Genomic DNA, 27711 nt, shown 5'->3' on the forward strand with positions numbered 1-27711 from the left:
AGTATGAATTTTTTTTAAGTTCAGATTTTTATGAGCAGTTTCTGACTGGTCCGATCCCCGAATTCCCGAATTATACATCTTTCTGATTGCGGCAGTCTAAGAACTACGAGCCCTCGGGGGAGATAATTGTACAGACCCAAGAAAATGGGGCTTAATCATTAAATTTGCTACTCTAGCTGTGCTGCTTCCGAAGTCGATAATAACTACGGCAGAAGCAGCTAAACACCGACGGATATCAACAGATCACTGATGGATTTGTTCGTTTGCGGAGGTGTTTCGTAACGTGTACGAAGATTTCCATTCAATTGGTAATTGATGTCCATCATCATCTCAAGAAGAATAACTGGATATATATTCTTTCCAGTATGATTGTGGATTATATCTCGAGGTGACTACGTGCTCAGTAACTTGCTTTTCCTTACTGCTAAAGTAAAGCAGGTCTTCAGAGTTTAAAAACTGCTGGAAGTTGAATTTAGTTGCCTGTTCATTGTTGAAAATGGGGCACACCGACAGCTGTTTTCTGGCTGCCTGTTTGCATGTGCTGACCATTATTGATTTGTGAAATTAATTGCAGCGACAAAAAGAAACCGCTTCCGTAATGGATTATTCTGTTTCGTCTTATGACTCTTATCAGATTGAATGGGATGAGCAGTTGGACAACAGTAGCGCATGGCCACCGTGGGATTTTGAAATGGCTACCGGAGATCTTATCGATAAAGATAGCGGCGCAGACACGAGCCCGCGGAAGCCGTCGTCGTATCCTTTGGATTTTGATTTGGGTAGGCTGCTGTTTGTCCTTCATGTGATTCAATTTCGCCACCTGAAAAGTTTAGTAAATTGACTACTAAATTCTTATGACTCTTCCTATTCTTCTCCTTGATTAAAATTTAAATCACCAATAAACAGAAGCTTCAAGCGTGGTAGGTTGGTTGCTGTTACTAATGTATAATTTACTACGCAGACGAGCAGACCATAGAAGCGCCGACACTGAAAATGTACTTACTTGTACAGTAGGTGCTCTGTATACGGTAGATTCTCAGCTGAGACGCAATCCTGTAATTCTCCAGACAGTATTGTTCCACTAAAAAACCACTATTGCTCCTTTATGTTTCTCTACCTGCGGAATTACTTTTGTGCAACACACGGCACTCACTTGTAGGCCATTTTGATTGGTAATTTGGCATTAAAGTGCAGTACTTACTATTTGCATTCAATTTAATAAAACTCGCCTGGCACTCACGTCTCACAGTTAGCTGGCAACTTGGCAGTGGGCATTTAAGTACAACAAGCGGACAAGCCAGTTAAAGCTGGCAAGCCGCCAAAAGTTTGCGGAAGTCGGTCGTTTGGATTGCGAAATGACCAGCTTTTATCTGATTCAGTGATTCTTTTCATTTTATTTGGTTTCTGTATTATAATTGTTTTAGTAGCGCTTTTCTTGTTTCGCTTTTATATACCTGATCTTCGAAGACGCTTTGAATTCCATAGCTCGCAAATGCAAAGAGTAAGTATTATTGTTTCGAATGGTTCTGTCTTTTCAGGATCTTGATCGCCGACTTTTGACTTTTAGTCTTTTGAGGAAATCAACCTACCGAAATTAAGAATGAGACGTGTGTACGTTGTTTTGCTTTAGTATCCGGTTAAAGTGATGGATTTCGATAATAATCTAAACCGACAGCGGACTTGCTTTGAAAAGCTCGTTGCTTTTCTTTGTCCGTTGCCATTAGTAAGGTTTGCAACAGTGACCGCCTCCGCTAGCTGGTTAGCAGCTGATACTGCTTTGACTTCGAATGATTCAGTCATCGTGCGTGACTTTTCGTAGCAGTAAATAATAATAATATTATACGAACTACGACAGAATGCAGAAGATTAAAATTAATAAACCGCGCCAAGTAGATCCGCGCTGGAATGGTCGTGTAAGTGTGAATTATTTCGCATTTTCTTGATTACAGAATCTGGATCTGGACTATTGTTTACGCCAAAAGCGGCACTCGACCCAGGAGAGCGTAAGTTTCTATGCACAACTGAAGATTTTATAGCGTAGCTGGTGCCATTTTGGTACAGTATTCGAGATAAAGGTTATAATTAATTATAATATTAAATATGTTTACATATCATGGAACCAGCTGTTATTGAGTTGTATTATTTTTAACACGCCGTTAATACTAGTCCGAGAACCTGAGATTGATCCGGACGATGCTGATGAGCCTCTTCCAAAGAAGCGTCCTTTGAAGAAAGCTATTCCCATTACTCCGTCGAAGATCGGTGTGAAGTTGGATCCAGCTCCATTGAAGTTCTTGTCTGGTGATCGAGCTGACCAGCTGGATCTGGAAACCGTTGGATACTTTGAAATTGCCAAAAAAGGGAAAACTAGCGATGGCACTAGCAGCACGCAACCTCTCCGTACGGACCTGCCTCTCTCCCGCCCTGATTTCTCTGATCTGAAACCACCGGCTGACTTCGAAATAGCTATGCTGAAAGCTTATGACTTGTGGAATCCGAACGGGGCTTTCAGTGCCTACGCTACTCTTGCGCGTTGCGATGCTTGCTAGCAGCCCCAAGACGCTGGATAAGCGCGTTAAAGATGCCGTGAATCTCCTTACACCGCGGCTGGTTCCCGCAAAATTGCCGATTCGGCCACTCATTGATGGTGTGACGAACGGCTTTGTTGCTCGAAAGCCAGTGATTAGGTCACTTCCTGTCCTCCGTAACGTTCCAAAGGCGGTCCAGGCTAAAGATTCTACAATCGCTGGTACTATTTCGTTGTCAAGCGCGAAATCGCCAGATGGTCCAGTGCAAAAGAAACAAAAGCTGGAAGAAGTGATGACCAAAAAGAAGCCGAATGTGATTATCGTTAGGCCGCCGGTGCAAAAGCAGTTACAGTTGTGGAACCGAAATCACCTGACAGTGCTCTCTCAGAACCAAGTAAGACTGACATTCGTTGTCTGTAAATTTTTAGGGAAGTCTTTTATGCAGTGTGCCTGTCTACGTCTCTGGAACATTTGTTGGTCATCCACTATTTATGACTCACATTCGTAGCTGGTTTTGCGGTTGTGGATTCAGTCAAACCGCCCGGCTGTTGCGCCGTGTCCCGAAGTGACCGCTGCTCCGTCATCCGGGCTAGCCACATATCTGGAGGCGCTCAGAAATGGGGAACGGATTGTCATTTGCAGTCGCAACTCTTTACCTCGTAAGTTGTTATGCTTACCATAAGCCATGCTTCTTTTCAAGTATTCATGCGTTACCTTAATGCTTTGATTAACCTTTATTGTCGTATTAAAGAGTACAGTCAATTTTGAATCGCGTCTAAGGCGTTTCTCCAAATGCTAGACTTCTCGCTAACTGCCGCCACTTCGACACCTTTCTTTTCAGTGTTTCGAAAACCGAAACCGATAAAGAAGAAGAAAAAGAAGGCCCCGGCAAAACCAAAAATTACTATGGCAGACAGGAAATCTAAAAAAGCTGCTTCCGGTAATTTGTCCTAGCATTCGTTACTAAGTTCGTATGTCATGGACAAGGGATTTGATTTAGGTGCGAATGTCTCCGTGAAACGTGTGCCGTATCCCGTGGCGGTGGGAAGCAAAACAGGGACGCTGCCTACCGGCATCCATCCGATGGGATTACAAACCAGCAAAACCGTGGTGGTGCGTTCGCGGCCATATCAGGAGCCGCGTCCGCAGTACGTTGTCGTGCAGCCCATGGCGCAGAGTAAACCGCGAAAGAAATCAAGTAACCATTGCATCATCCAGTAACCGGTATGTATGGCAACGTTTGGATTATTAATCGCATTAACTTTTCTCTTTAGAGTGGGTGCCAAATCCCTTTTCCGAACGGGCCTGGGCGCAGATGGCCATGGCATCCCGCAGCTGAATTTTGGATTGGGAAAATGTACGGTGTGAACCTGTGTTAGATTTCGGTGTACGTATGCATAGCTTTTATCGTCGGTTTTTTCTGACAGCAGTTTCGATGTTTATTTTTCTTATTTTTTTATTACCTCACAGAACGCACTTTCGGTTGTGTTTTGGTTATGGAAAAATTTTTCCTGGTGGATATAGTTTTTGGTGACGCCAGGTGGAGATTTTATCATTTATGGATGTCTTTTTTGTGACTGTATTTTCTTGTGATCTCATTTTTCTGGGAATGATCAGTTTTATGTTTTTCACCTTTTTGCGTTTTCTTGGGAAAGATATAGATAGATCTGAGAACAGGAAAATTAAAATGTCTTCAACCGTGAAACGCGTTCTTTGGAAGTGCGAACCACCGTAAGATTTAAGAACGCCTCGCATACTGTGCGAGACGGCCATTAATAAGCAGTGCACTTTTTAACTAAAAAACGCCCGCTTCCATTCATTGCGTTCATGTGCATTTAACAATCCGGCGTTTCGAGTTGCTTATTAGTCTCGGTTTGCACCTTGCAGAGTAATACTTTGTCTCGAATCATGAGAAGTTTGAGCAAAAAAACAAATAATTGTGAGTTTAAATAAGTCCTAAATCCACAAACGATACACTGGTCTGTACGCCGATGTCGGTGACCTCGGGCTCGTTGGTGGAAATTCCCGCATCGGCCACCTCTACCACGCGCTGTATTACGCCATTGGTAATGGGACTCTTTTCTGGACTGTTATAGTGGGGGAATTTATTCACCAGGATGGCAACAACGCGTTTGGCTTTATTTTTAGTGGTTATCCAGTTTTCCCGGTCAGGCAAACCGGGACTTCCGGCGGCGGCAGAGGCGCTGTCTGGTGTAAGGACCGGCGTAAGGGATCCGCTGGGCGATGTAGGAGTGAGCAGCACTTGCGCACGCGTATTTGTATTAACAACAACAGGTACTACTTCCGGTGACGCATATGTTCCGCTGGCGCATGTGTTCGAGTAAGGATACTTTACTGGGCTATTGACTTGATTGGATCCTGGTGAAGAGAATAGACTTGTTGAAAGCATTACATCAGGAAATAAATATTATTATGTAACCGCAGTTGCCGGACCATCGGAGAAATTATGCGAATTTCAATCCCAAGAAGGCGCAAGAAACACGTAATTAACCTTCACCATTAATGTTTTCAGTTTTGAGCACGATGTTAAGGGAATCTCTCACTTACGGCAAGATTTTCTTCAGCATGCAGTTATTCGCTTAACAATAATTATGTCAATACCGCAAACGTTGCAAAATATTTCAAATATATTGCAAATATTACGGAAAATATTGCAAATGTTATTAGAATTTTACAAAACGTCCAAGATCAAACAAATTAAGCGGAATGCGCTTTAACCTTAACCATGTAACTTGATCATGATATAGCTTTCGATCTGTCCTTCAAATTGTTCCTCAAAAATTTTAATTACATAAATTTTACATCATATTTTAACTATTCTGTTACAGCAAATAGCCTTGAAAAAGTTTTTATATTGTGCGATCAATATATAATAAAGCGATTCTTCTAAATGAAATTTTGATGATGCCGGTCAGATCATGGTTTTACCTACATCTAAAATATGGCTTAATTATCCCTTACTGCAAGCAGTGCACTTCCTACTGTAATACTTTACCTAATCTGTGGTCGGCCGTGGAAAGGGTCGCGTTAGCATCTGATGAGATTTCAAGAGGCTGCTTCTCAAGAGTTAAATTTGCAATTTTCCGGACTTGTTGTCCCGGAGATGTAATTGGGGAAAGTCGTGTATCTTGTTGGACAACAGGAGGATAATTCTCGCCGGCAACATTGGTATTAGCCGGAAATCGATCAGATTTTGCCGGTTCATGACTGTTATTAGTTCGCTTCCTAATAAAATGCGATGCTACACAATGTCTTAAGCGATTAGCCGTTTTTGACAAGCCATTCCCAGTTGGTCGACCGGTTGATAATGCGTTTCCCGTGGAGCTACTGGCCATCTTATTCTGGGCACGATGATGGTCCATTTCGGCAAATTGGTCGGTGTTAATGGGGTTCAGTGCGCAGTGCAGGATGCGACGGAATGCTGTCCGAAATTCGTGCGAACTTGCCGCGTATATCACAGGATTCTGTGAAAAATGCCACTTTGTCCACACAGGCGTAATTCAAATATGTCATATGTTATCCACTTCAAAATTATAACTTTCTTTTCGGTGTTTGTAAATGATTTATCGAACACTGATAAGTTACAGTACCAGATACATATTTAGTTTTATAGAACTGTATGTAAATGAAGTCAAAGTACTGCGGAAATAAGTACTGTTCGGGTTTTTCGGAGATACATATTTAAATGCGAGAAAATAATACACATTGTATACGGGCAGTAACACAAAGAATTATTATTACATTGCAGTTTCGCTGTATCCAGTCTACAGATACCATTCTCCACTACCAAAATACAAAATATTTACAAAGCTGTAACGGGGAAAAATGGTTTATGGACAATCGAAATATAGTCACCAGCGTAAAACAAGTTTCATGCTCCACCTTAATTAATCGTTTCCTTTATTTTGTAAAATAATTTTAGCATTAATTTATTTTTTCTGAAGTAAAACGGTTCCTTTTAACTTCGAAGTTTATTAACGCTTGATACAGTACAGTAAGTGTGATAGAAGTTTTGCTTCTGTGATGTGCCTGTGACAGATCTGACAGTTCTTAATCCAGTGTTGAAAGATACGAGTTTTAAAATAGCCGTAGTTTAAACTCGTAGCATCCGTTTAATTACGCCTAGTTTTTAGTTCAAGTAACTGATTGTGAGTGCAACCTACTCAAATTATAGCTGATCTGAGAATATTAGTATAAACTAATTTCTTTTAAAAATTTTTACCATGAAAATTTTGAAATGTTAAATGGCTGATAAAATGACCTCATTTGCAAGAAAAATTCGGCGTCTAACCTTTCAGAAAAATAAAATACATACAATGCAAACATTTTCATTCAAGAATTTCATGGTTGTATGGGCGGATGCGCACCGGCATCTGCAAGAAGGGCCTCTGTATACGTTAGAAAAACTTATTTGACTAAATGCATTACAATTTCCCATCACGTCTCATCAAACATTTTACGATTTCATTAACCAACCAAAATCGATGAAGGTACGAGTACATGCATACGCAACTGGCGGGAACAGGCACAAGTGCCACAAGTGATTAACAATCTCGACATTTCCTGTAGACACAACGGCACCGCTGATTACCATTTTGCCAGCGTAATACAAGTGTAGCCAAAATCTAGCCAACTTGCAATTCCTCACCCGCGCGTCAGTGTACATCGTGCAACTTACCAACATGGAGTTGCAGTAACCCAACCAGAAATTCACTTTAAATATCCATGACGGAATGGCGCACCACTGTTTACACACCCCATCGATTAGGTAGACGGTGAAGAACGGCAGCCAACAGCCGATAAAACAAGCCATGACAATGAAAAGCGTTTTGGCCGCCTTTTGATCCTTCGACATCCGGCGCAGTCGTTTCATAAGGGTTGACCTTTTCATTGTGCCCGGCTGGAGTTGGACCGAGTCTTTGGGCAGGATCTGATAGTCGCCCTGTGGTGTTTCCGCCGACTGAATGGTGACTTTGCTCACCCGTGATATCCGCGGATGATCGGGTTTCGCCGCAATTGATTCACTGTCCGCTATCGACATGTTGCGACCGGTATCCGCGGCGACAGCGGTTGTCGGCGCCGGCACTTCATCCCGCGGCAGTGCATACGAAGCAAAACGCTCCCTTTCTTCCCGCATAAACTTACTATGTTTGGCCGCCACCAAATAAATGCGATAATAGAGGAATAGCATGATAAATAATGGAAGGAAAAATGAGCCAACGGAACTGCAATCAACGCAATACAATAACAGCATTACACTGGCAGTTCAGTGTTGCACGTTTACTTAGTGTTAAAGGATTTATGAAATCAATAACCCTTTCGCTGAGAGGCTTTCACGAAATAATAACTGAGCCAACCTTGCACTTTTGGGACTTTGTTATATACATCGCATCTCTGCGCGCAAAATTTAAGTCATGTAAAAATAAGATATAATTATTATAATGGCGTACTGTCGTTGCGTTTATGTACTGAAAGCGTTTGTCGACTAACCAGAACTTGTCAAATTTTGAAAAGGGTGTCATGAGCAATTAATCAAGAAAAGAATACATTTAATAATGATGCCATAAGTTCTGCAAGCTTTAAAAAGATTCTCTTCTCCTGTGCGAAAAAGAGATAATTTTTAATTTACTATTATATTGATGTAAAACGTTTGTAATACGTTTGCAAATCTCAAAAATCCATTTAAGCTCTTAATAAAAAATTTCGGTGAAACTTCATAAATTTTTCTTACCTAGATGTTGTATCATGTATGGTAATTGCCCCAATTTTTCAAACTACAATTACAGCTGTCGTCTAAAATACTGAGTAAATCCGGAAAACATAAAAATTCGAATAGTAATACGCTAATTTGTGTAAAATGTGTCATATTTAGAGCTTTTAGGTAATGTTTTAAGTAGATGATGCGGTCAAAGAAACGCAAGCAGTAACTGAAACTTGTCGGTGTAGGAATAACGAAAATTCCCAATGTCGAATGAATTCATGGTGGTATGAGTAAGACTGCTTGCACGCTTAAAATATACACGGTTATCGATATTCTAACAAACATCGAAACTGTTTTCCAACAGCGAGCTGACTGTATTGTAACTTTTGTGCAGTATAAGCATTGACCGTACTAAACACTGCATTCCCATGCAGAAGATGCGTGAATATCCAAAGTGAAGCGGAAAACTCCGCATGGCAATACTCACGCAAATACCCGTAATGGGTCGCAACAACAACACTTTTCCATTAATTGCTCCATTTAGCGCAGAACGCTTTTACGCAAAATAACATATACACACACCTGTACAAAGCCCAGAACAAGCCGCTCGCCGCCACTTTGCATTCGTCCGTCCGTCCCGCACCATCACCGGCACCGCTCTCGAATCCAAACACCGGTGCCACGGAGACGAAAATGGCTAACACCCACGCCGCACCAATCATAATCAAGACAAATTTGGTGGAGCTGTAATTGTGATAGTGGAGCGGCCTGGAAATGGCCAGATACCGGTCGACGGAGATGCATAATAAATTCAGTATACTAGCCGTACAACTAAGAACATCCGCGGTTAACCAGATGACACAAAAGAACGACGGAAAAATCCAGTAATTTAGAATCTCGTATACCGAGCTGAATGGCAGTACACAGATGCCCAAGAGTAAATCCGACACAGCCAGGGACACAATATAATAATTACACGTTATCTGCCGCAGTGTGCGGGTGGTCAGTACCGCCAAAATTACCAAAATGTTGCCGAAGATGACGATGAGATCGATGACGGCTAAGAGGATCGACACCGGAATCGCCCGGTAAAGGTCAACCGTTGTACTGCTGGAGACATTGGCTGACGCGTTGTCCATGGCGATTGTCTGACAGGGATATGATGTATCGTGCGCTGATATCTTGCGAACGGCAGCCCTTTACGCTCATTTCCACAATGTTCACGTTTTACGCGGGTGCTGGATTATTGGCAATCGATTGTGCGGTAGGCGCGTTTTATATATACACACAAAGAGAATATATCTCTGCGTGTGTGCAGTGTTTACAGGAGCCGTGTGTGTTGTGGGGCAGATAGTCAAGAAGGACTCATTTACACCAAATTAAACTATTGGATAACGGTTAGTGACTTTCCTTTTTAACACAACCACTGGGAATGACTTTTTGCCATCCTTGGCGAAGGCCTAATGACCCGGCGTGTGGAAGAAGAAACATGTATGAGAGACAGAGAGTGCGCAGGCACTACACTACACTTTTATTACTGGTATCTCCCGCCACCACACACGTACACATATACAGGACGAATCCGGCCCAAGAACCGACATGTGAATCCAATCACATTTTAATTTGGCTATATGCTGAAAGGAAGAAAGTAAATTGTCATGTAGTCTGGGCTAAATATGTACGGCGTATATGCACAATCACCGGCTGCGCAGTGCCGACCGGCGGCCTTGCAGCGGATGTTGATGAATAATACTGCCAATTGTAATGCACTCAATATGTTCGAACAACTTTTGAGAATGTTTAGAGACTGTTAATTAACTCTGACATTGCCCGCGTATGCCAGCTGGGGCGTGTACCGTGGAACCCGGTTCCATGATTGCTGTTCCTAATCGTCTATGACGGTTGCAGCAATACCGCTAAATTGCACATTGCAGATTCAGCCGGATTAATTATTGACATTTTTTCTATGTCCTAACAAAGCACATCCAGAACGTATAACATTTGCTGCAAGCAAAATGGTGACCCGGTTTGTTTTCGAGAAAAATCATTCATGATTTTTACATCCCGGCGGTGCCTAAAATTTCCCAGCAAGTCCGGTGTTTTTGGTTTAAATTTTGGAACGCCATCATATGAAAGTGTAGTTTAAGATCCACAGAACTTGCGGACACATTTCAGGCAACACTGAGAGGTAAAAATCGCAATTAGTTTTTTTTCGAAAATGAGACGTACGAGCGATTGGAGATTTTTAAAAAAATTTAAATTGCCGCACGCAATACGATATAGTTACATGAATATAGACTAGCAGTCCCAGTACCAAATTAAAGCAACAAAAATACATGATCTTTTATTGTCGGTATATTACTTAGTTTTGATACTCTGCAATTTTTTCAAATCAACATTTGATATCGGTCGACTGTGGAGTGTGGAATTACACGGTTATGTATAATTCCATACTCCTTTCATACTGATACCCCATACCGGTATGAATATACCGAGATATAATAAAATCTCATGTTGTACAACACCAGTATAGTCCACTACCTGGGTTTATTCGCAAGCTCGCAACTTTGAAGTACGACAAACCTATTTTGTATTTAGTTACATTTTTACCGTTAATTTTTTTAAAGGTAAAACATTTCTCACTGTTCGAGCGTAAGCTGGCTGCATTAACTGCAGAACTCATAGCTGATATTGTAAATGGTACTTAAAGACCACTGGTATAATGACTAGTGCTTGTATAATACATCAGCATAAGCACTACATTTTCGACGCAATCTTTGCAGTTGAATTCTAGGTAAAAGTTTTAAGTTTTAAACTGAGAACATGTATTACAGAACAGTATTGTTTCAGGTTGTAATCTGTAATGTGTGCTTCTGATTTGTTGAATTGAGCAGGTGTTATCTTTGGTACGGATTATTACATTATCGAGAGAAACGTCACGTCACAATGTAGCGCACCGATAACAATGGGACAAATCGCTATGACACTATCGCCCATTTTAAAATCCTTGATAGTAAAATCAGGTACAGCCTTATACGACTAGTTTTATTGCGCGTGACAGACAGAGAGTGTAACGGTTTGCTTCAGCAACTGACGCATAATTTGAGGAACCATATTTACTGAATCCATGTGCGCAACAGTTACTTTATTGCCAGTTGTATATACGGCGCCCCATCAACACTGTTGACACATGAAGTGGAATTCAAATCAGTAATTCAAGTGGTTTCTCAAACGTTTCTTGTACAAATTAAACAAGGAAGCTGTACTTAGCTTGATTCTTTACGCAGTCACTTGTACTGATTTCCCACAATGTCGGTGAGAAAGTTGTGAATCTGTTATTACTTTTATTTCCGGGAATAGTTTTGATAGAAAAACATGAAATGATTCTGTTTTTCAGGGAGTGGACTATCATAAATTTTCCAACCGTGTGTGCAATGCCAAGGAAGCCGGTTACATTGGTATTGGTTTCATTATTGCCGTGGGAATAATTGCTGCAATTATTCTGGGCATTTATTTCGGGACGCAGTGTACCGGTGACGATCTGCCGTGCCAAGACGGGTACACCTGTATGCCCAAAAGCGTTTGGTGTGATGGGAATTTTGATTGTCCAGCGGGAGATGACGAGTGGAAATGCTATGCACACGAATTCTACGTCGCGTTTCGCACACCTTCCCGGCGATTCACCTAACACAGGCCTCAACGAATCATACAGCGCACTAGTAAGCATTAAAATAAAAATATGAATTTACAAATGTTTTTTACACACCCGCAACTTCAAACCTGTATTATTAAAACGCATCTAGTATATAAGTGTTGTGACTTACTTGTTATAACAATATCTTATTGTGGGAAAACGTTTTACCTCTGGAAACTTGTCGCGTGGTACTGTATTCAAGTGTATTGTAACGGCAGTGAAGGAAATCGTACTAAAACTTAGCCAGTTGTGTTTCTGAAGGTACAGTAAAAAAATAAATTTTCGTAAAAAATTAATGTTTTTCTAGCTGAGAGAGAACCTTCCTGTATACAACGGATCACGACCGGACAATGTCGAGCTCTTCCGCTTAAGAAAAGTTGACGATTCTACCGGACAGACTTTGTTCGAGTATGTTAAGCAATATTGCTCAATTCATATACAGATATATATTGTAAAAATTTCAACAAAAATTTAAAGTGATGTACGTGACGTACAGAATGACTGTAACCATGACCATTTATAGCAACGCCACTGGTCCCGGTATTTCGTGGGCGGCAGATGCTATAGTTAAATATCCAATTTTCGGATTCGTCTGCAAGGTTGATAACTCGACGACAATATTACCGGGTAATATAATCGATGGCTTGTCAATGGCACAACCGGATAACCAAGGAAGGCAGATACAGTTTCATGCACCGGGAGCAAACGTAACAACGGGAGTTGCAGGTCAGAAACGGCTTAATATTCAGTGCGTACACACAAGCAAAAAACTGCATGGCATATTCGGCATTTAATATACGATATACAGTATTATGTATGACGGTAGAACACATATCTGTACAGTGTTTTTGACTTCACTGCATTCCTGTACTACGTTAATCAAACCTGCCACCGGACATTCCCGCTGCAGCATGCATATTGCAATTTTACATTTTCAGTAATCCTCACCGGACACCCCAAAAGCAATTGCAAACGGCCTACAGTATACTGCAATCTGGTAACTCCCTGCAAGGTTTTCCAGTTCAGCTCCAAGGGATGCCCGTCCTATCCGTGCACGTGCGCAACTCCTGCTTCCCAAGACGTCGAATGCACGGACGCAGAGAAAAAATAGATATTTTTTTCAAATTACAGCAGAGTGCTTAGTTACTGTGTTCAGTTACTTGAAGTTCTGTTCCACGAAAATTTCTGTGTTAATCCTACAACGAGGTATCCATCCAACGCGGCTACAAATGGACAACACCGGGCTGAAGGATCTAAATTTTGGATAGTACTCGTGTTCTTTGTTATATTCAATACGGCTCGTAGGTGAAATTTGTACAATAAAAATAGCCAAAATTTTGTAAAAATGCTGCTTTAATTAAAATATGTGTCGTTCTGTGCTGATTAAGAATGATATGAGCAACATCGCACTACGCCTCATAATAACACTGGTCAATATTTTATTTCAATAAAAATGATAATATACAAAACAGTAGCAACAAAAACTGCACAGAAATATGAACAAAAACAATTAGATACGGTATAAAGACAACAGAAATTGTTCCAGCTCGCTGGCAGCCCGTCCATATACCCGTCCGTGTCCTTCAACCATACCCGCCATAAACGACAACTTTGTCAGAAAATCTCGTAAGCTGCCATTTTGTGTGCTACAAAAAAAGCTACAACTATCCCGAGCGCGCGTTACGTTTGCAAGTTTGAGCAAGATCCAGGCAGCAGTCTGACGTTATCCAGCCATATTTCCGCCGACACCGATATACGGTATTCCGGTCGGGCGACTAAGAGGACGCCCTCGAAGATCAACTGATAACCGCCATTCAGAATGTCGATGTCCCCTTCAATCCATGCTGCATGGTCTAAGCGCGAGTAGGATGACTGCCAGATACGGTACACCCCACCGTTGTCCAGGCGTCGGTACAGGAAAAGTTTACCGCGGGGTCCAGCGTTGTAATCAAACCGTAAACAGCGGGTTGTGTTGGCCATTTTCGGCACTAATGGACTGACCAGATTGCCGCGCACGTGCAGACTGGATACATTGCGCAAACGTCCGCTCAGCTCCAGTTTCATGCTCAAACCTTCAAAAAAATCCAGGAATTTTTTTAAAGGTTGACAAATAATTGATTAAAATTAATAAGCAGTTAAATTAATTAATAAATAGCAGAAGTATATCGGAACACCACTTTTTGACGAAAGCGTTCTTATCAATGTAACTTCGTTTTTAAATTTCTGATAAGCAGGCATAAAAATGGAGGAAATTTTGTCAGATGAATTAACATACCATAATCGGCAACAGATGCATTGCTTCGGTTCACTTTATATTTGGCTTTAGCTTGTTTCCACTGGATATTGTCTGGCGAGTCAGAATCGTAGCCGCATATGAAATCGTCTTCGAAATCGCAGTTCACGGTGGGAACCTTTAAAGCTTCTGCTCTTGTATTGTTACTACCTGCAACAGATAAATTTTAATTCACCATAGACCAATTTTTCAGCGTTCCGGAGCTGAAGGAAACAATCTGAACTTACTGGATATAACCTCCAGCTTTTCTGACAAATCACTGACGTCAACGAAAGTAGCAGTAACGGGGAACATTGAACAGTTTATCAGGCTGGCACCGATTCCTCTCAGGATCCACCGGTTATTGACACGAGGACAAAACAGCGCGTAACTGGTAAAATTCTACAAGAAAAACACAATGTTAAAAATACACTTTAAAAATAAGCAGACATTATACACTGAAAAAAATTAAACAAAAATCGTACTTCGCACACATCCACTCGGGTGTCCATTAATTCCGCACAAATAACGGGAAATCGTCCTGACACGCCCAGTCTCTGAGTATTACTGCGACATAGAGCTCGTTCTTGTGGTTGGGCGTAGATCTCCATAAGCGAATCTGTTAAATCAGCGCAAAAAAATGTGATCACCTGCGTATGCTAAACTTTTCCATTCTTGACTAAGACTTCTTGGTTACAAGAAAATGGTAATTAAATTGCCTTACCGTCCGCTCCGCGATTTAGCGACCAACCAATAATGCGGCATGGCTGTGGTGATGCGCTGAAATGGTCTTCGTTGCCGGCTAGACAGGTAGGACGAACTGTTGCGCTGAGCTGCACGGACGATTGTAGACGGAACAAACTGAGACCGGTGCCTAATTCCGGATGGAGGATCATCTCGGCAACGGGAATGTGTTGTTCATATGGAGAACGGGAATCCAAACGGAAAGCACCAAGCCGGGCTATCATTTCTTCATTTCTGCAAATATATCAACTGTTAAAACATGCAACAAAATTCCGAAAAAGCTTTTCCCACCCTTTAGCGCAAGCGGAACTGGATACCAGCAGGCTAGGTTCGACAAGTACGGCTGAGCATTTGTACCGCCCATTTTCATAAAGCGATGCCGCCCACGGCCAAAACGATTCCATCTTCTCCACAGAGCGGCTTAGTGGAGGCTGAAGAGGCTCGGAAAACGATGTGGAAATCACGCCGCATCCTGCCAAATTAGTGACAAAATTAAAGACGGATTTTTTGTACGGTGTACAAAAAACATTATGTTTTAAAACAATTTTTATTTGTCCGTTGCTGGAAAACTTGAAGTACCTTGCAACAAAACTGGCCTGGGACTTACTTGGTTGGTCGCAGCTCATAAAAATATTGCTGCATTCGGATGCTGCGCGCATATTTGCCTGCACGGATTCCATGGCCTGCAGTGTGCGTACTACAGCGTTCCAGGTCATTGGCAAGGGAATCGGGAACTCATGGATTTCCGACGTATTCACTCGTCTAACGGTACTGCAAAACAAAAATAAGGCAAATATTACATGGAAAGTCATAGACTCACAAGTGTCTAGAAAACCATTTAGTTTTTGAAGGCTAGCCTTACTCGTAATTCAAATGCCGGCAAACTGCACTGGCGAGCGATGGTGTCCATATATTAGTGCACACGGGCTGGAATTCGCTTTTGCGTTTGATCATGAGGTAACCTTCAGAGGCACTTTCCAGATAACCCATACTGTCCGGTCGGACATCAAATGATTTGGCCAAAACCACACAACTGGTCTCGTCTTCGCCTTGCTCGCAGTGCTGCAGTCCGTCACAGACAGCTGTCTGCAGAATGCATGTTTTCGATCGCGGGCAAAGATATTCGTGTTCTCCACATTTTTTGCAATTGATTTCATCCATAAAATCAGCACAGTCCACTACACCATCGCAGCGGCGAGACTGGGCGATGCACTGGTCGGAGCCACAACGGAATTCTTCTCCTATTCATAGAAAAGCAAGTTTGGATTAAAACTCGGCTATGCCAAACGAGATTCCGGGATGAGCGAATCAAGAAACACAAAGTTACCGGCGGAGGTAATTACTTGCTTACCAACAAATTATTATGATTGTCACCAAAAACTGGAAGAATATTGTACCTGGACAACCTTCACCGGCTCCTTTGGCAAAATCCTCCTCAAAATCCTGCGTTCGTTCATCGTCCCCGGTCAGACAATCCCAATTGCCGTCGTTAACAAGTTCCGATGGAATACATTTTCCCAGATGACAAGGGAATCCGGAACACGGTGGATTTATCCATTCTCTGGGTGATGACCTGTTCGTCACGACCGTCTCAATCCAGCGCGCATAGCTGGCCATAGAAGTGTAAATTGGGTATCCGTACGGTGAATTGCACGCCATCCGATAGCTCATCAAACCTTTAAGCGTCCATGCGGACTGCGCATCCCTACAGGCGATGTGACTCCCGCTCAATCCGAAACAAGCGCCCGGCGACGAGCAGATCTGATCCGAACTGATGGCGTGCTCAAACACTGGCAAACGGTGGTTGCACACGCTAGAGTTATATATCGGCACCATTTCGGCGGATAATTCCTGGTTACGGAAACTCACGGCATAGCAAGCCTGGTCGTCGGCGGTTGATGAATCTCCGATACATAAGGGATAGACGTAATTGGTAATCTTCACCGGACTGGACAGTCGCAACAGCGCGATATCGTTCTTCACCGTAAACCGGCCTGGCACGCCCGGCTGGAAGACATACTTGGGATGCCGGATCCAGGCCGAGAGAAAACGAGTCTGTTCCGCCGCGGAATTGCTCTTCATACGGATGGCACCAAAACGAATGGCCACACCGGGACGTTCGGTGTCGTTCTGATGAGGGATCGGTGAAGGAAGCGATGCAGCTTCCGGTGGTGGCTACCCAGTTCTCATGGACCAACACCCCATCACACGCGGCTTCATCGTTGGTGTAAACGGTCGCATGCCAGGGAATGCCTTCTGATTTCGTTCCATTCGATTTCTGTGTGAACTTACATCCCATCTGCTCACAGGAAAGATACACCACGGATTTATCCCGGCATGTCTCGGCATACTTAAACCGGATCTTAGACTTCTCGACCGCGTGCAAAGCTACGTTATCATCCCTGTGCATCGTCTTCGGGAGGGTCATCGCTGATGTAGCAAAATTTAGCTTCTGACACGCCAGGTTAGCGGCGCTCCGGTCAAAATTGTCCATACACACCTTGTTCCAGGTGCCGCGCATGTTCACCATGAGGAAGCCGAAGTTGTTAAGCGGAACGGCGTTGAAGGGATCATATGGGACAGCGCCGGAAGGAGCCAACGCTAGACAGTTGCGCTCGTCCTCGCCTAGTGTACAGTCCGGCACTCCGTTGCAGACTTCGATTTGTCCAGGCACTGCCGGGATTCTTTGCAGAGAAATTGGCCGTTCTCTGGGCAAGCGAGGCAGTACAGCTCATCCTCACCCGACGGACAATCGGCATATCCATCGCACAGTGCGCTGGGCATCGTCGCGTTCAGTGTTTTCGTGCAGGAGCATTCACGTTCATCGGATCCATCCGAGCAATCGACTTGGGTATCGCATACCATTTTCTTCAAGATACACTTTCCGTCCTTCTTACACTATAATTAACGTCAGACGTTTTGACAATTTCTGGACCGTCCGCCTCTTAACAATGGTTGCAAACTAAATTCACTGACAATATGATTTCGTTGAAAACTTTTTCGTTTATTTTACAATAAAGAAACAGGAGCAAGCATTCAAAATCTCATACCTGAAACTGTGAATCTTTACACTGACATTCCGGCAACTCGTCTTGCCCATCCGCACAATCGTCTTTGCCATCGCACCAAGCGGATTCCGGTACACAGTTCTTCAGAGGAGCATGGGCTTTGCAGTGGAAATAACCTTTGGGACACATGGTCTTGCACCCAAAAGGTTCATCCGTCCCGTTGGGACATTTTTTACTGCCATCACACCACTCGACGATATTCAGACATGGTGCTGATCCCGTTGAATTCGCCGCGGGGCAACTGAACTCCAGACGAGTCACCGAGCACTCCAGATCCAGCGTGCGTTCGGTGTGAACTAACCGGCCACATTCGGCTTCATCTGCGCCGTCTGTACAATCGGTTTTTCCATCGCAAACAAACAGTTTAGAGATGCAGCGACGATCCGCAGCGCAGAAGTACTGACTCGGGAGACAAGTGCAGTTTGCCGGTTCATCGAGACCATCCTGACAGTCCGGCCGTCCGTTACAATAGGTCAACTGACCCGATAAACAAAAACCGTCGCAGCGAAGATTATCTGCAACAATACCGTTTTAGACATTTCCCTTGATCTTTCATAAATTCAATATAAATTAATTAAAACGTTTATAATGTTTTTCACAAATAACTGTTACAACCAACAACAACTTTTTGTATGCAATTATTTTATTGAAAAAAAGTGGCATTTTTATTTACCCTCGTGGCAGACACAAGTCGGATCCAAAAGACTGCATTTCGTGTTCAAATCACATCCCGGATCACCTTCCGCGCACGCATCAACCGGATCTGGCTTCTGTTTGCATCCCACTTCGTCCATGCCGTCGTGACAATCCGGAATGCCGTCACACACCGATTTGGGTGGTACACAGTTGCCCAGTTTACATTTGAAACCATTGCACACCGGCAAGCTCCGTTCAATAGGCCGCTCCATCTGCTCCAGGATCCATTCACCCAGATGGCTGACATTATGCACAAACATGACCGTCGGGGCAGGGCTCCGGCACCCGATAGCATTATACATCGGCAATCCCACCGGTATCCATCCGGATTCGGCTTTACATGCCAGCAACCACGATCCCAGATTCGGACATATTCCGGACGGCGAGGCAACGCACGTCTGGTTTTCCGGGATCTTTCCGCAGTGCCGTTCCGACACCACACTGACCGAGGCCTCCATCAGGACATCGGTTATATCGGTATTGTAGCCGATCATTTTGCAAGAGTCCAGCTGTAAAGAGTGCAGATGATTGGCATCGGGGAAGCACACCGGCTTGGTGAAGCGAGTGAATCGCAGCGGCGCGGCAACGCTGAGAATGGCAATGGGTTGCGATGGATGTTCGGCAATGGCCGTTACCCGCGATGTCTGTTCAAACGGCGACAAAGACTGCAAGCGCGTTACACCGAAGCGCACGGAGTATTCCACACTGTCCTCCGCATTCTGAGCGCACTTTTTCGGGGCCAACACCCAGCGATCGTTCAGTATAAATGCCCCGCATGCATATTCGCCGTTGGCGTAGATATTCGCGTAAAACGGATACGCGAACGGTGCGGCTTCCGTGCGCGCTCGGCGTCGTTCTTCATTGCGGCGCTGCAGTGCTCCCATCATCGTTCCGGTATCCCGGCACGAGAAGGTGGAACAACCCACGTAAACAAACTGGCAACCAACCACATCGGTATCGGTCCGTGACTGCGGCCGTGATTCCGTGATGGACTCAACTGTCGGGCGGACATCTTCCGGTGAGAAGAACGACACGGATTCCGGGTTGATGCCTTGCGGCAGACTGGAATGATTGACCAAGGTGGTGTATTTTGCGTCGGTGAAGGATAAGGATTTGCAGATAGCCTGCGTCAGACCCGGTGTCCATGTCGTCGCACAAAGAGGATACCAGTCACCGGCGTGCTGCACCATGACGTAGCCGGAATGTCCGGTGATTGGCAGGGCCAGTCCATTGCGCTCAACCGTACCTGCAAGAATTGCCAAATTGATTGTCGTATGGTAGCTAAAGGTGACAAATGAATTACAGATACCACTAAAAAAATTAATTGTCGTGTGGTATCTAAAGGTCACAAATAAATTACAAATTACAGATAACCCTAAAAAAATTCAATCATCAATATAAGATCAATAAAAGTACCATTGTTTGATAAAGTGACACAGTGCAGTTCATCCTCTCCGCTTGGACAGTCCCTGTTTCCATCGCACCAGTGCTCCTTGGCAATGCAAGTCTTGGACAGATAGCACAGTGCTTTATTTTTACACTGGCTGCACTGGCTTTCATCTTCCGCCTGGGGACAATCCGGGTATCCATCACACACACGCTGTTGTTTCAGACAGAAACCCGTTCCAGGACACTGATACCGTCCGGAACTGCCGCACAGCGTCGCTTTACCATCCGGCGCGACAGTATTATCCGCATCTTCCGTGGCCAGCGTAAACGGTTCCGGCGCTTCCGTTGTTGTGCTGGATATTACTCTCTTTACTGTTGTGGTAGTCGGTCGGCGCATCGGAGACCGTGGCGTGGACCGAGCGGTGGTCGGTTTGCCGGTGGAACTGGTAACAACGTCCGGTTCGATGGGTTGCGAAAAGTGGTGGATTCGGTAGGGATGGTTTCGGGAATCGTCGTGGTTGTGGTTGGCGTTGTTGTGGTGGATGTAGTCGTTGTTGGTGCCGTAGTGGTCGTGGTGGTGGTAGTAGTAGTAGTTGTCGGGGTGGTTGTTGTTTTGGTCGTCGTTGGCGTAGTGGCAGTCGTGGTTGTAGTAGCGGTGGTAGTGGTAGTTGTGGACGTTGTTATAGTTGTCACAGGGGTGGTTTTCGTAGTGGAAGTTGTTGGTGACGTGGTCGGTATGATGCGTGTTGTGCGACGCGGCGGTGTGGAACGGCGTGTTGTACTGGTGTGGCACATGTCCTCATCTTCGCCTACAGAAACAACAACATTTTAGATTTTGATCAATAAAAAATGTGCGTTTCTTCCTGTAGAATCCGATTTACATAACATAAGGTCACTTCACTTTTCAATAACGTTTCAAAATGATTGCCCCCGGTAACTCTTCAGAATTTGATTCTGTTTTAAAGCTGTTTTGAACTTTTGTTAATTGCTAATTTAATTTTTGTGTATTGTACTGCTGCCCCGGCTTCATACCGTTAGGACAATCAGGAGATCCGTCGCAGATCCATGACGATCGAATACAGCCTCCCGTTGGACACGCCGTGTATCCGTGCGGACAAACAACCTTGGCCGGATTGGATGCACAATCGATTTCATCACTGCCATCTTGACAATCTTTATCTCCATCGCATAACCATCTCTGACTGATACATTCTCCAGAACGGCACTGGTACTGCGTAACCAGACAGCTCGTCAGATTGCAAAATTCTTCATCATTTTCATCTTGACAATCGGCCTTCCCGTCGCAGAACAGCGCGAGTGGTTTACAATCACCATTTCGACATTTAAAGTTGCCGGCTGGACATCCGCAGTTGGTTTCATCCGTTCCATTAACGCAGTCGCGAATGCCATCGCAAACAAACGATGGTGGAATACACCGTTGATCTGGGCAGCTGTAGTATCCGCGCGTACAGTCTCTGGTGCAGTTGACCTCGTCGGTGCCGCCTGGACAATCAGCGTACGAATCGCATCGCCAGGTATTCGGGATGCATTTGCCGTTAATTATGCAGCGGAATTCTCCATTGCCGCAGGAGGCAGTACAGTTGTTTCCTTCATCGGAACGATCTCCACAATCATCGTGTCCATCGCAGTATAACTGACCCGGTATGCAGCGGTTATTTGCGCATAAGAAATCGCGATCACGGCAGAGAGCTAAAAAAATCACCAATTAAAAATCCGAGAGCATGAAACCGTACGCAATAAAACAACAAAATTAACCAAACTGTTAAACCACCAGATAAAGGGGAAACAGTGAAATGCTTACCTGGGTAGAAAGGTTCACAATTCATTTCATCGTCACCAGTCGGGCACTGCTGCTGACCATCGCAACGCATCGCAATAGGCAAACATGTACCAATCTGGCACCGGAAACCGGAGCAAGCAGCGAATTCCGGCACAGAAGGTTCGGTTCCGCTATCCAACACTGCTTTGATCCATGGTAAAAAGGCGTAAATATTAGTAAAAACTCCCGGTAGTGCTGAATCACTCCTGCATGGACTGTAACTTGCAACGCCCATCAGGATCGACTGGTCGGTATGTTCGGCACAAGCCAACCCGCCACCGGCATCTTTCTATAATAAAAAACAGATTACCATAATTTTAACTGCCGACTGATATTCAAAATAAGTGCGAAAATTTACCTGACAGAAGCTGGAATTTCCTGCGACACTCTTCGCGCATAACATCTGGTCCGGTACTTGTCCGTCGTAGGATCGGTTGCAGATTTCATTGTCGATGACGGTGAAGTGCGTCTCTTGGAGAGTCTTGGCAACCGGTCCCTCTACGGTACGGCCCCACCCAGTAATACGGCAACGGGTGCCTTCCCGGAGGCTCTTGCGTGACGATGTTCTCATTCACGTCCATGACCATGCGACTTTCCGTCTTGGCATCCACGCCCGGTAGACAGATCGGGCGAATCCAGTCCGATAGCAACACGGGACTATCCAGTTTGAGCAGGGCGATGTCGTTCTTGTAGCCCATTATTCGGCCATCCGATGTCAGGAAGCCTTTGTGGTTTTGCTTTAGTATAACACGGACACGTCGGATTTGCTCATACGGGCTGTGTGAATTAAGCCGCCATGTGCCCATTCTCGCTGTCCAGTAAAACTGGTGCATCCTGTAATATACAACCAATTTGATCACTGCAGTTTTATGGGAATAGAAATGCATTAGTTAAAGTATTTTACCCTTCTAGACAGTGTGCCGCAGTCACAATCCAGCTTTCACTAACCAACGACCCACTGCAGACGAATTCTCCATTCTTGTAAATGGCCACATGCCAAGGCGTGCCTTGCGGTGAAGCGGCCTCGCCCCGAAGAATACGTAATCCTACTCGACCATATCTCTCGCTGAGAATTTCCTTCAGCGTTTCGCGACCCATAGCCAGCGAGCGTGTAATGGGCGCAATGGCTCCCTGGATGAGTCCACAAGCTGCAAAAAAACGACAGTGGCAGCAGAAGAAAAACAAACCGTAGGAATTTCCACTTACTAGTGCCGCCACAGGTCACTCGCACAATCATGTTTTGTGTGCATCGATCTCTAAAAAGCGGAATGCAATTAAGCATTTCTTAAAGCATATACACTCAAAAATCAAGCACTTACGCTCGGAGCAGGAAGCTCCTTTTACCAGAGCAAAATTACGGTATCCTCCAGCTGGTTCAAAAGCAACTTGCGCACCAGTCATACTGCAAAGAAACAGCGCACATTTTCGAAAAGGTCATCTCATTTCTTGCTATTAACGGAATTCAAAATGTACCCACCTTTGGCCAAGTAATGTACAAACAACCGGTAACAAGACATCGCTAAATCCATCCCACCCATCGGCACAGGTGGGAAGCCAGCTACCGTTGATATTCAAAAACAGATAGCCGGATTTGGGCCGTAACATCAAGCTCCACATTATCCAGCGTCCGGTTTTCGGTCAACATCATGCAGTTGCTTTCGTCCTCTTTGCCTGGACAGTCCTCGATATCATTACAAATCCGACTCTTTTTAATACACTGGCTTCCACCGGGACAATGGAATTCGTCCAGACCACATTTCACACAATCCTTCTCGTCCGATCCATCCAAACAATCGGGGTAGCCGTCGCAAAGTTTATATGGATCCGTGTGTCGGATAAGATCCCGGCATGGGCAATCGAATTCATCGCTACCATCGGTACACAACGGGCTTCCATCGCAACGGAAGCGTTGGTCAATGCAACGTCCATTGGTACAACGGAACTGTCGAGGCTGGCATGTACAATTCGAGGGTTCATCCGACCAGTCTCCGCAATCATTGTAACTGCAAAAGGTCAGCTCGCGTTAACCACTATTTTTTATATAATGTCCACTGCATTAAAATAAGAAATCAATGAAAAGTATTAACCGCTTCGAAATGTAAAACCTTTCCCGAATATAAATGTATAACATTACTTACAAAGTTTCCGATCTCGGTTACTATATGAAAGTCTGAGCTCTATAGTCTATAGCAGTGCTTTAACGTACCCGTTGCACCACCCGTTCAACGGGATACATTGTCCATTAGTGCATTCGATCAGATCCTTGCCACATTTATCCGTCGGACAGCCGAACTCATCGCTTCCATCCGAACAATGTGGTCGGTTATCGCAGTGCTGCTTAATGGAAATGCAGTCCCCATCACTGCACTGGAAAAACCCAGCCGGACAAATTCCTCTCGGCATCGGTTCGGGCGGTTCCATAGATGGCATCTCTGGTACATTTGTCGGTGCCCCGGCCGGTGTCTTCGTTGACAGAACGCTCTGGCAGTTTCTTTCATCAGACAAATCTCCACAATCATCCCGACCATCACAACGCAGGTGAATGTCTATACACCTTCCATTGTCGCAGCTATAATTCCATTCGTAGCACATCACTGAAAAAGATTTCATCAGTTGTTAAACTGAATTTCATTAAAATTATTAAAATTATGCCCAGCGCCAATGCAACTAAACGGAAAATCTTTAATTGCCGGTCGTGTGCTTACTGGATAAATCAAGATGTTGACTTGAGCCTTTTTTATCCACGGTTGCACCAACCGAACTCTTTCCAGTATCATTACGCGCTTCGCAGTTGACCTCATCCATGCCGTCTACGCAATTAACAATCCCGTCGCAGACTTGGATATTTTGTAGACACTTTCCATCGGCACAGCGGTAACCGAAGCAGTTGAAGGGCTTTAATACAGAATTGGCCGGCAAAGGGCCACGACTGGAATTCAGCAGGACGCCCTCGATCCATTTAGAAAATTTCGATATTCTGGAGTACACACCGGGTCGCGTGGGTCCACCACCGCATCCACTACCGAAGCTCACTACACCTGCTAGAAACCAGTTTTTGTCCGTACTGCACAACAGAGGCCCGCCGGAATCGCCTTGACAGCTATCACGTCCGGTCTGTCCGGCACACAACATGTAGTCCGAGATCTTCCCGAAGTATTCCGGATCTTGAAGGCTGAAAACAAAAATAAAACCACGCGTTGAAAACAAACACCAATGAAGATACCATAAACACCCATAAAAAAGGATAGTATAAAGCGAAAAAAACAAATTAAAATGCGAACTGTCTGTATTTCCATGAATCACGCTTGCCAAAGGTAATCAGAAGTTGGATGATATCTTCACTAATATAATAGCTTATATAAATAAGATACTGATCAGAACAAACTGCCTCCATGTGCTATATACCATCTCTTACCTATTACAGTCCGTGTTGTTCAAAACCGGCACATCAACTTCTTGGAGAATATCCGCCTTCGATCCGTCCTCTGCTCGCAATCCCCAACCGATCGCTTTGCATGCCTCGCCTGGCAGTGATCCCATGGAGGTTCTTTCGGCAAGCACACTGGTCTCACCCAGTTGCTCAAATCCACCGGTCTATCCAACCGTAGCAACGCAATATCTCCGTCAGAACTGCCAAAATGATCATACCCTTCGTAGATCAGTGCATGCGTAATCTTGATCAACTGCTGCTGGGTGGCATGGAACTCGAGACGCCACGAGCCCAACCGTGCGGCCCAGTAGCGGTACATATGCGGGAAGAAACAATGTGCCGCTGAGATCATCCACTGCCGGTCCAGTAGTGTCGCACCACAGGCGTAATGACCATCACGGTACAGCGCCACATGCCAAGGCCACTGTCCGGGTAGCGCGTCCTCGCCGCCGACAATGCGGGCCGATTGTCTGACTTCGTTGCGCCAGTGATTGGTGGTGGGTGTAATGCCGCAGACCAGCCCTTCGCAGGCCAGATGCACCACGATATCCCGATGACACTGCTTCCGGATGACATACCGTTTCGTCTGGAAATCATAGTGAGCATAGCCGCGATTCGTGCTCAGCGTAATCCCGCTTTCCGCTTGGCTTTCGCATAGGTCAGCCCCCGGCAGACGGATGGTGTTTGCGAGGAATTGTATAACTGTGCGCACACCGGATACCAGTCGCCATCGATATTCCACATCAGCACACCTTCTTCTCGAATCTCCAGAAATTGCTTATTGATCTTCTGCCCATCGGCCGACAACTGAAAGCAATATTCTTCGTCGGATCCATCCAGACAGTCATCCTTACCATCACAAATTCGGTTTTTGCTGATACAGCCTCCGTCTTCCTTACACTTGAACTGATCACGACTGCACCGAAACATGCAGTTGTTTTCATCGGAGCCATCTGGGCAGTCAGCTACCCCGTCACAGCGTTTCGCGGGAAGCTCTTCATCAGTCGGTCTAAGCATGTACAATTCCGCTCATCGGAACCGTCAATGCATTCCCGGATTCCGTTACATGTTTCGCCGATCACGCACTGACCATTCAGGCAGCGCAGCTGTCCATCGCGGCAATCACAGTTTGGCGGATCATCTGACCAGTCGCCGCAGTCGTTGAATTTGTTGCACCAAACCCACAGTGGTTTACACTGGCCATCGGCACAACGGACGGCGTTTGCCTGGCACTGTTGGCAGTCGGTTTCATCTAAGCCGTTTGAACAGTCACGCTTCCCGTCGCACCGTTGGCTCAGCGTGTAGCAGTTGTTGTCGCCACACGACAACTGCCCTGCGCCGCATGCACTGCACCCGCTGGGTTCATCCGAACCGCCATCCTAAAAACAAAATGCATGCTATTTTATTTATGCGTACAAAACAAAATTCAAAATAATTTTAATCGCCAAAAGAATCCACTTTATTATTTTTATTATCGGCAGCTTCGCAAAAAAAGTTTATATACACTACCTTGAAAATCCATAAAATTTATTCGATAGAAGTCGCTAACTTTAAAATCAAAATTAAAGTTAGCTCGAAGTTTAACAGGCATTTGCATTAAATACTTAATCCGAAGCCGTCATAAAATAACGCCCACATAATGAAAATCAACATTTGCTATTGGTACTAAATTACTAATGACCGCCAACAAAAATGGACATACCAAACAATTATCCACGCCGTTGCAGTATAAATACAGCGGTATGCAATGTCCATTTCGGCATTTAAAATGGCCGTCGTCGCATGTGAAATTGAAATCGACGGTCACCTTTGTGGTTGGCGCAAGTGTTGTTATAGGAAATGTTAACAGTGTCATCGCAGTTGTTGGAAGTGGTGCTTTTGTCGTCACGGTTGTCGTTGTCGGCGGTTTAGTTGTAGTTTTCTGTTGTACCTTCGCAGTTGTTGCAGGTGTAGTCGCCGGCATGGCTGACGTTTTGGGAGCAGCGGGAATTCCCGGAACACCATGGCGCGAAAATAAAGAAACGATTCAACGGAAAACTTTGCTGCAGAAATGGCAACAATGATTCAACCGTCGGAAAACGCGGTATAAAATCCACTGTTTTCGCTTTGTCCGTTTTATTAAAATCCAGTTTAGTAAAAGGCGACGACTTGATCACAGGCTGTTCAGAAAACATACGGGTTGCTGCATATTCAAACGGTCTCATCATGGGAGCGCCGGGCTCAAGTGGATTACTGGCTGCCACATTTTCCTGGTCGTCGTGCGCGCCGATAGTTTTAAAATCCAAAACCACAGGATCTTCGGCTTTTGCTGTAGTACTAGTAGAGCGC

At 44.6% G+C, this 27711-nt stretch overlaps 4 protein-coding genes across 5 annotated transcripts; 2 read left to right on the forward strand and 2 right to left on the reverse strand.

Annotated features, from left to right (window-relative positions):
* The first annotated feature begins 19 nt into the window (after window positions 1-19).
* On the forward strand, window positions 20-4220 carry LOC129587691 (uncharacterized). Of its 2 annotated transcripts, none has more exons than XM_055481547.1 (8): window positions 20-388; window positions 575-779; window positions 1950-2003; window positions 2167-2922; window positions 3037-3187; window positions 3370-3468; window positions 3529-3752; window positions 3803-4220. In XM_055481547.1, the coding sequence occupies exons 4-7, from the start codon at window positions 2482-2484 to the stop codon at window positions 3747-3749; spliced, it is 912 nt and encodes a 303-aa protein (XP_055337522.1). In that variant the 5' UTR covers window positions 20-388; window positions 575-779; window positions 1950-2003; window positions 2167-2481; the 3' UTR covers window positions 3750-3752; window positions 3803-4220. The 2 variants fall into 2 exon arrangements, with proteins under 2 accessions (XP_055337522.1, XP_055337521.1); XM_055481546.1 differs by having other exon boundaries at window positions 3529-3726.
* A 145-nt stretch (window positions 4221-4365) lies between these two features.
* LOC129587690 (probable G-protein coupled receptor No18) lies at window positions 4366-9709 on the reverse strand. Its single transcript, XM_055481544.1, has 4 exons — window positions 8833-9709; window positions 7228-7774; window positions 5545-6013; window positions 4366-4907 (listed from the first exon to the last, which is right to left on the reverse strand). The coding sequence occupies exons 1-4, from the start codon at window positions 9387-9389 to the stop codon at window positions 4474-4476; spliced, it is 2007 nt and encodes a 668-aa protein (XP_055337519.1). The 5' UTR covers window positions 9390-9709; the 3' UTR covers window positions 4366-4473.
* Window positions 9710-11305: 1596 nt separating this feature from the next.
* LOC129587780 (uncharacterized) lies at window positions 11306-13323 on the forward strand. Its single transcript, XM_055481690.1, has 5 exons — window positions 11306-11565; window positions 11648-11969; window positions 12252-12352; window positions 12468-12670; window positions 12883-13323. The coding sequence occupies exons 2-5, from the start codon at window positions 11841-11843 to the stop codon at window positions 13053-13055; spliced, it is 606 nt and encodes a 201-aa protein (XP_055337665.1). The 5' UTR covers window positions 11306-11565; window positions 11648-11840; the 3' UTR covers window positions 13056-13323.
* Window positions 13324-13440: 117 nt separating this feature from the next.
* LOC129587862 (uncharacterized) lies at window positions 13441-27483 on the reverse strand. Its single transcript, XM_055481803.1, is given in 31 exon segments — window positions 13441-14016; window positions 14220-14387; window positions 14465-14618; window positions 14702-14835; window positions 14941-15194; window positions 15252-15432; window positions 15568-15731; window positions 15823-16201; window positions 16358-17100; window positions 17102-17618; window positions 17621-17858; window positions 18011-18543; window positions 18702-19970; window positions 20141-20589; window positions 20685-20922; window positions 21146-21823; window positions 21936-22242; window positions 22312-22504; window positions 22506-22787; window positions 22858-23101; window positions 23160-23209; window positions 23269-23355; window positions 23431-23567; window positions 23569-23956; window positions 24160-24547; window positions 24659-25125; window positions 25369-25498; window positions 25501-26025; window positions 26028-26369; window positions 26372-26762; window positions 27086-27483. Coding segments are annotated over 31 exon segments (10683 nt in total). The 5' UTR covers window positions 27347-27483; the 3' UTR covers window positions 13441-13624.
* Between the last annotated feature and the right edge of the window lie 228 nt (window positions 27484-27711).

The sequence above is a fragment of the Paramacrobiotus metropolitanus genome, unplaced genomic scaffold (genome assembly GCF_019649055.1).
Source record: "Paramacrobiotus metropolitanus isolate TYO unplaced genomic scaffold, Prichtersi_v1.0 Parri_scaffold0000026, whole genome shotgun sequence".
Classification (NCBI taxonomy): domain Eukaryota; kingdom Metazoa; phylum Tardigrada; class Eutardigrada; order Parachela; family Macrobiotidae; genus Paramacrobiotus; species Paramacrobiotus metropolitanus.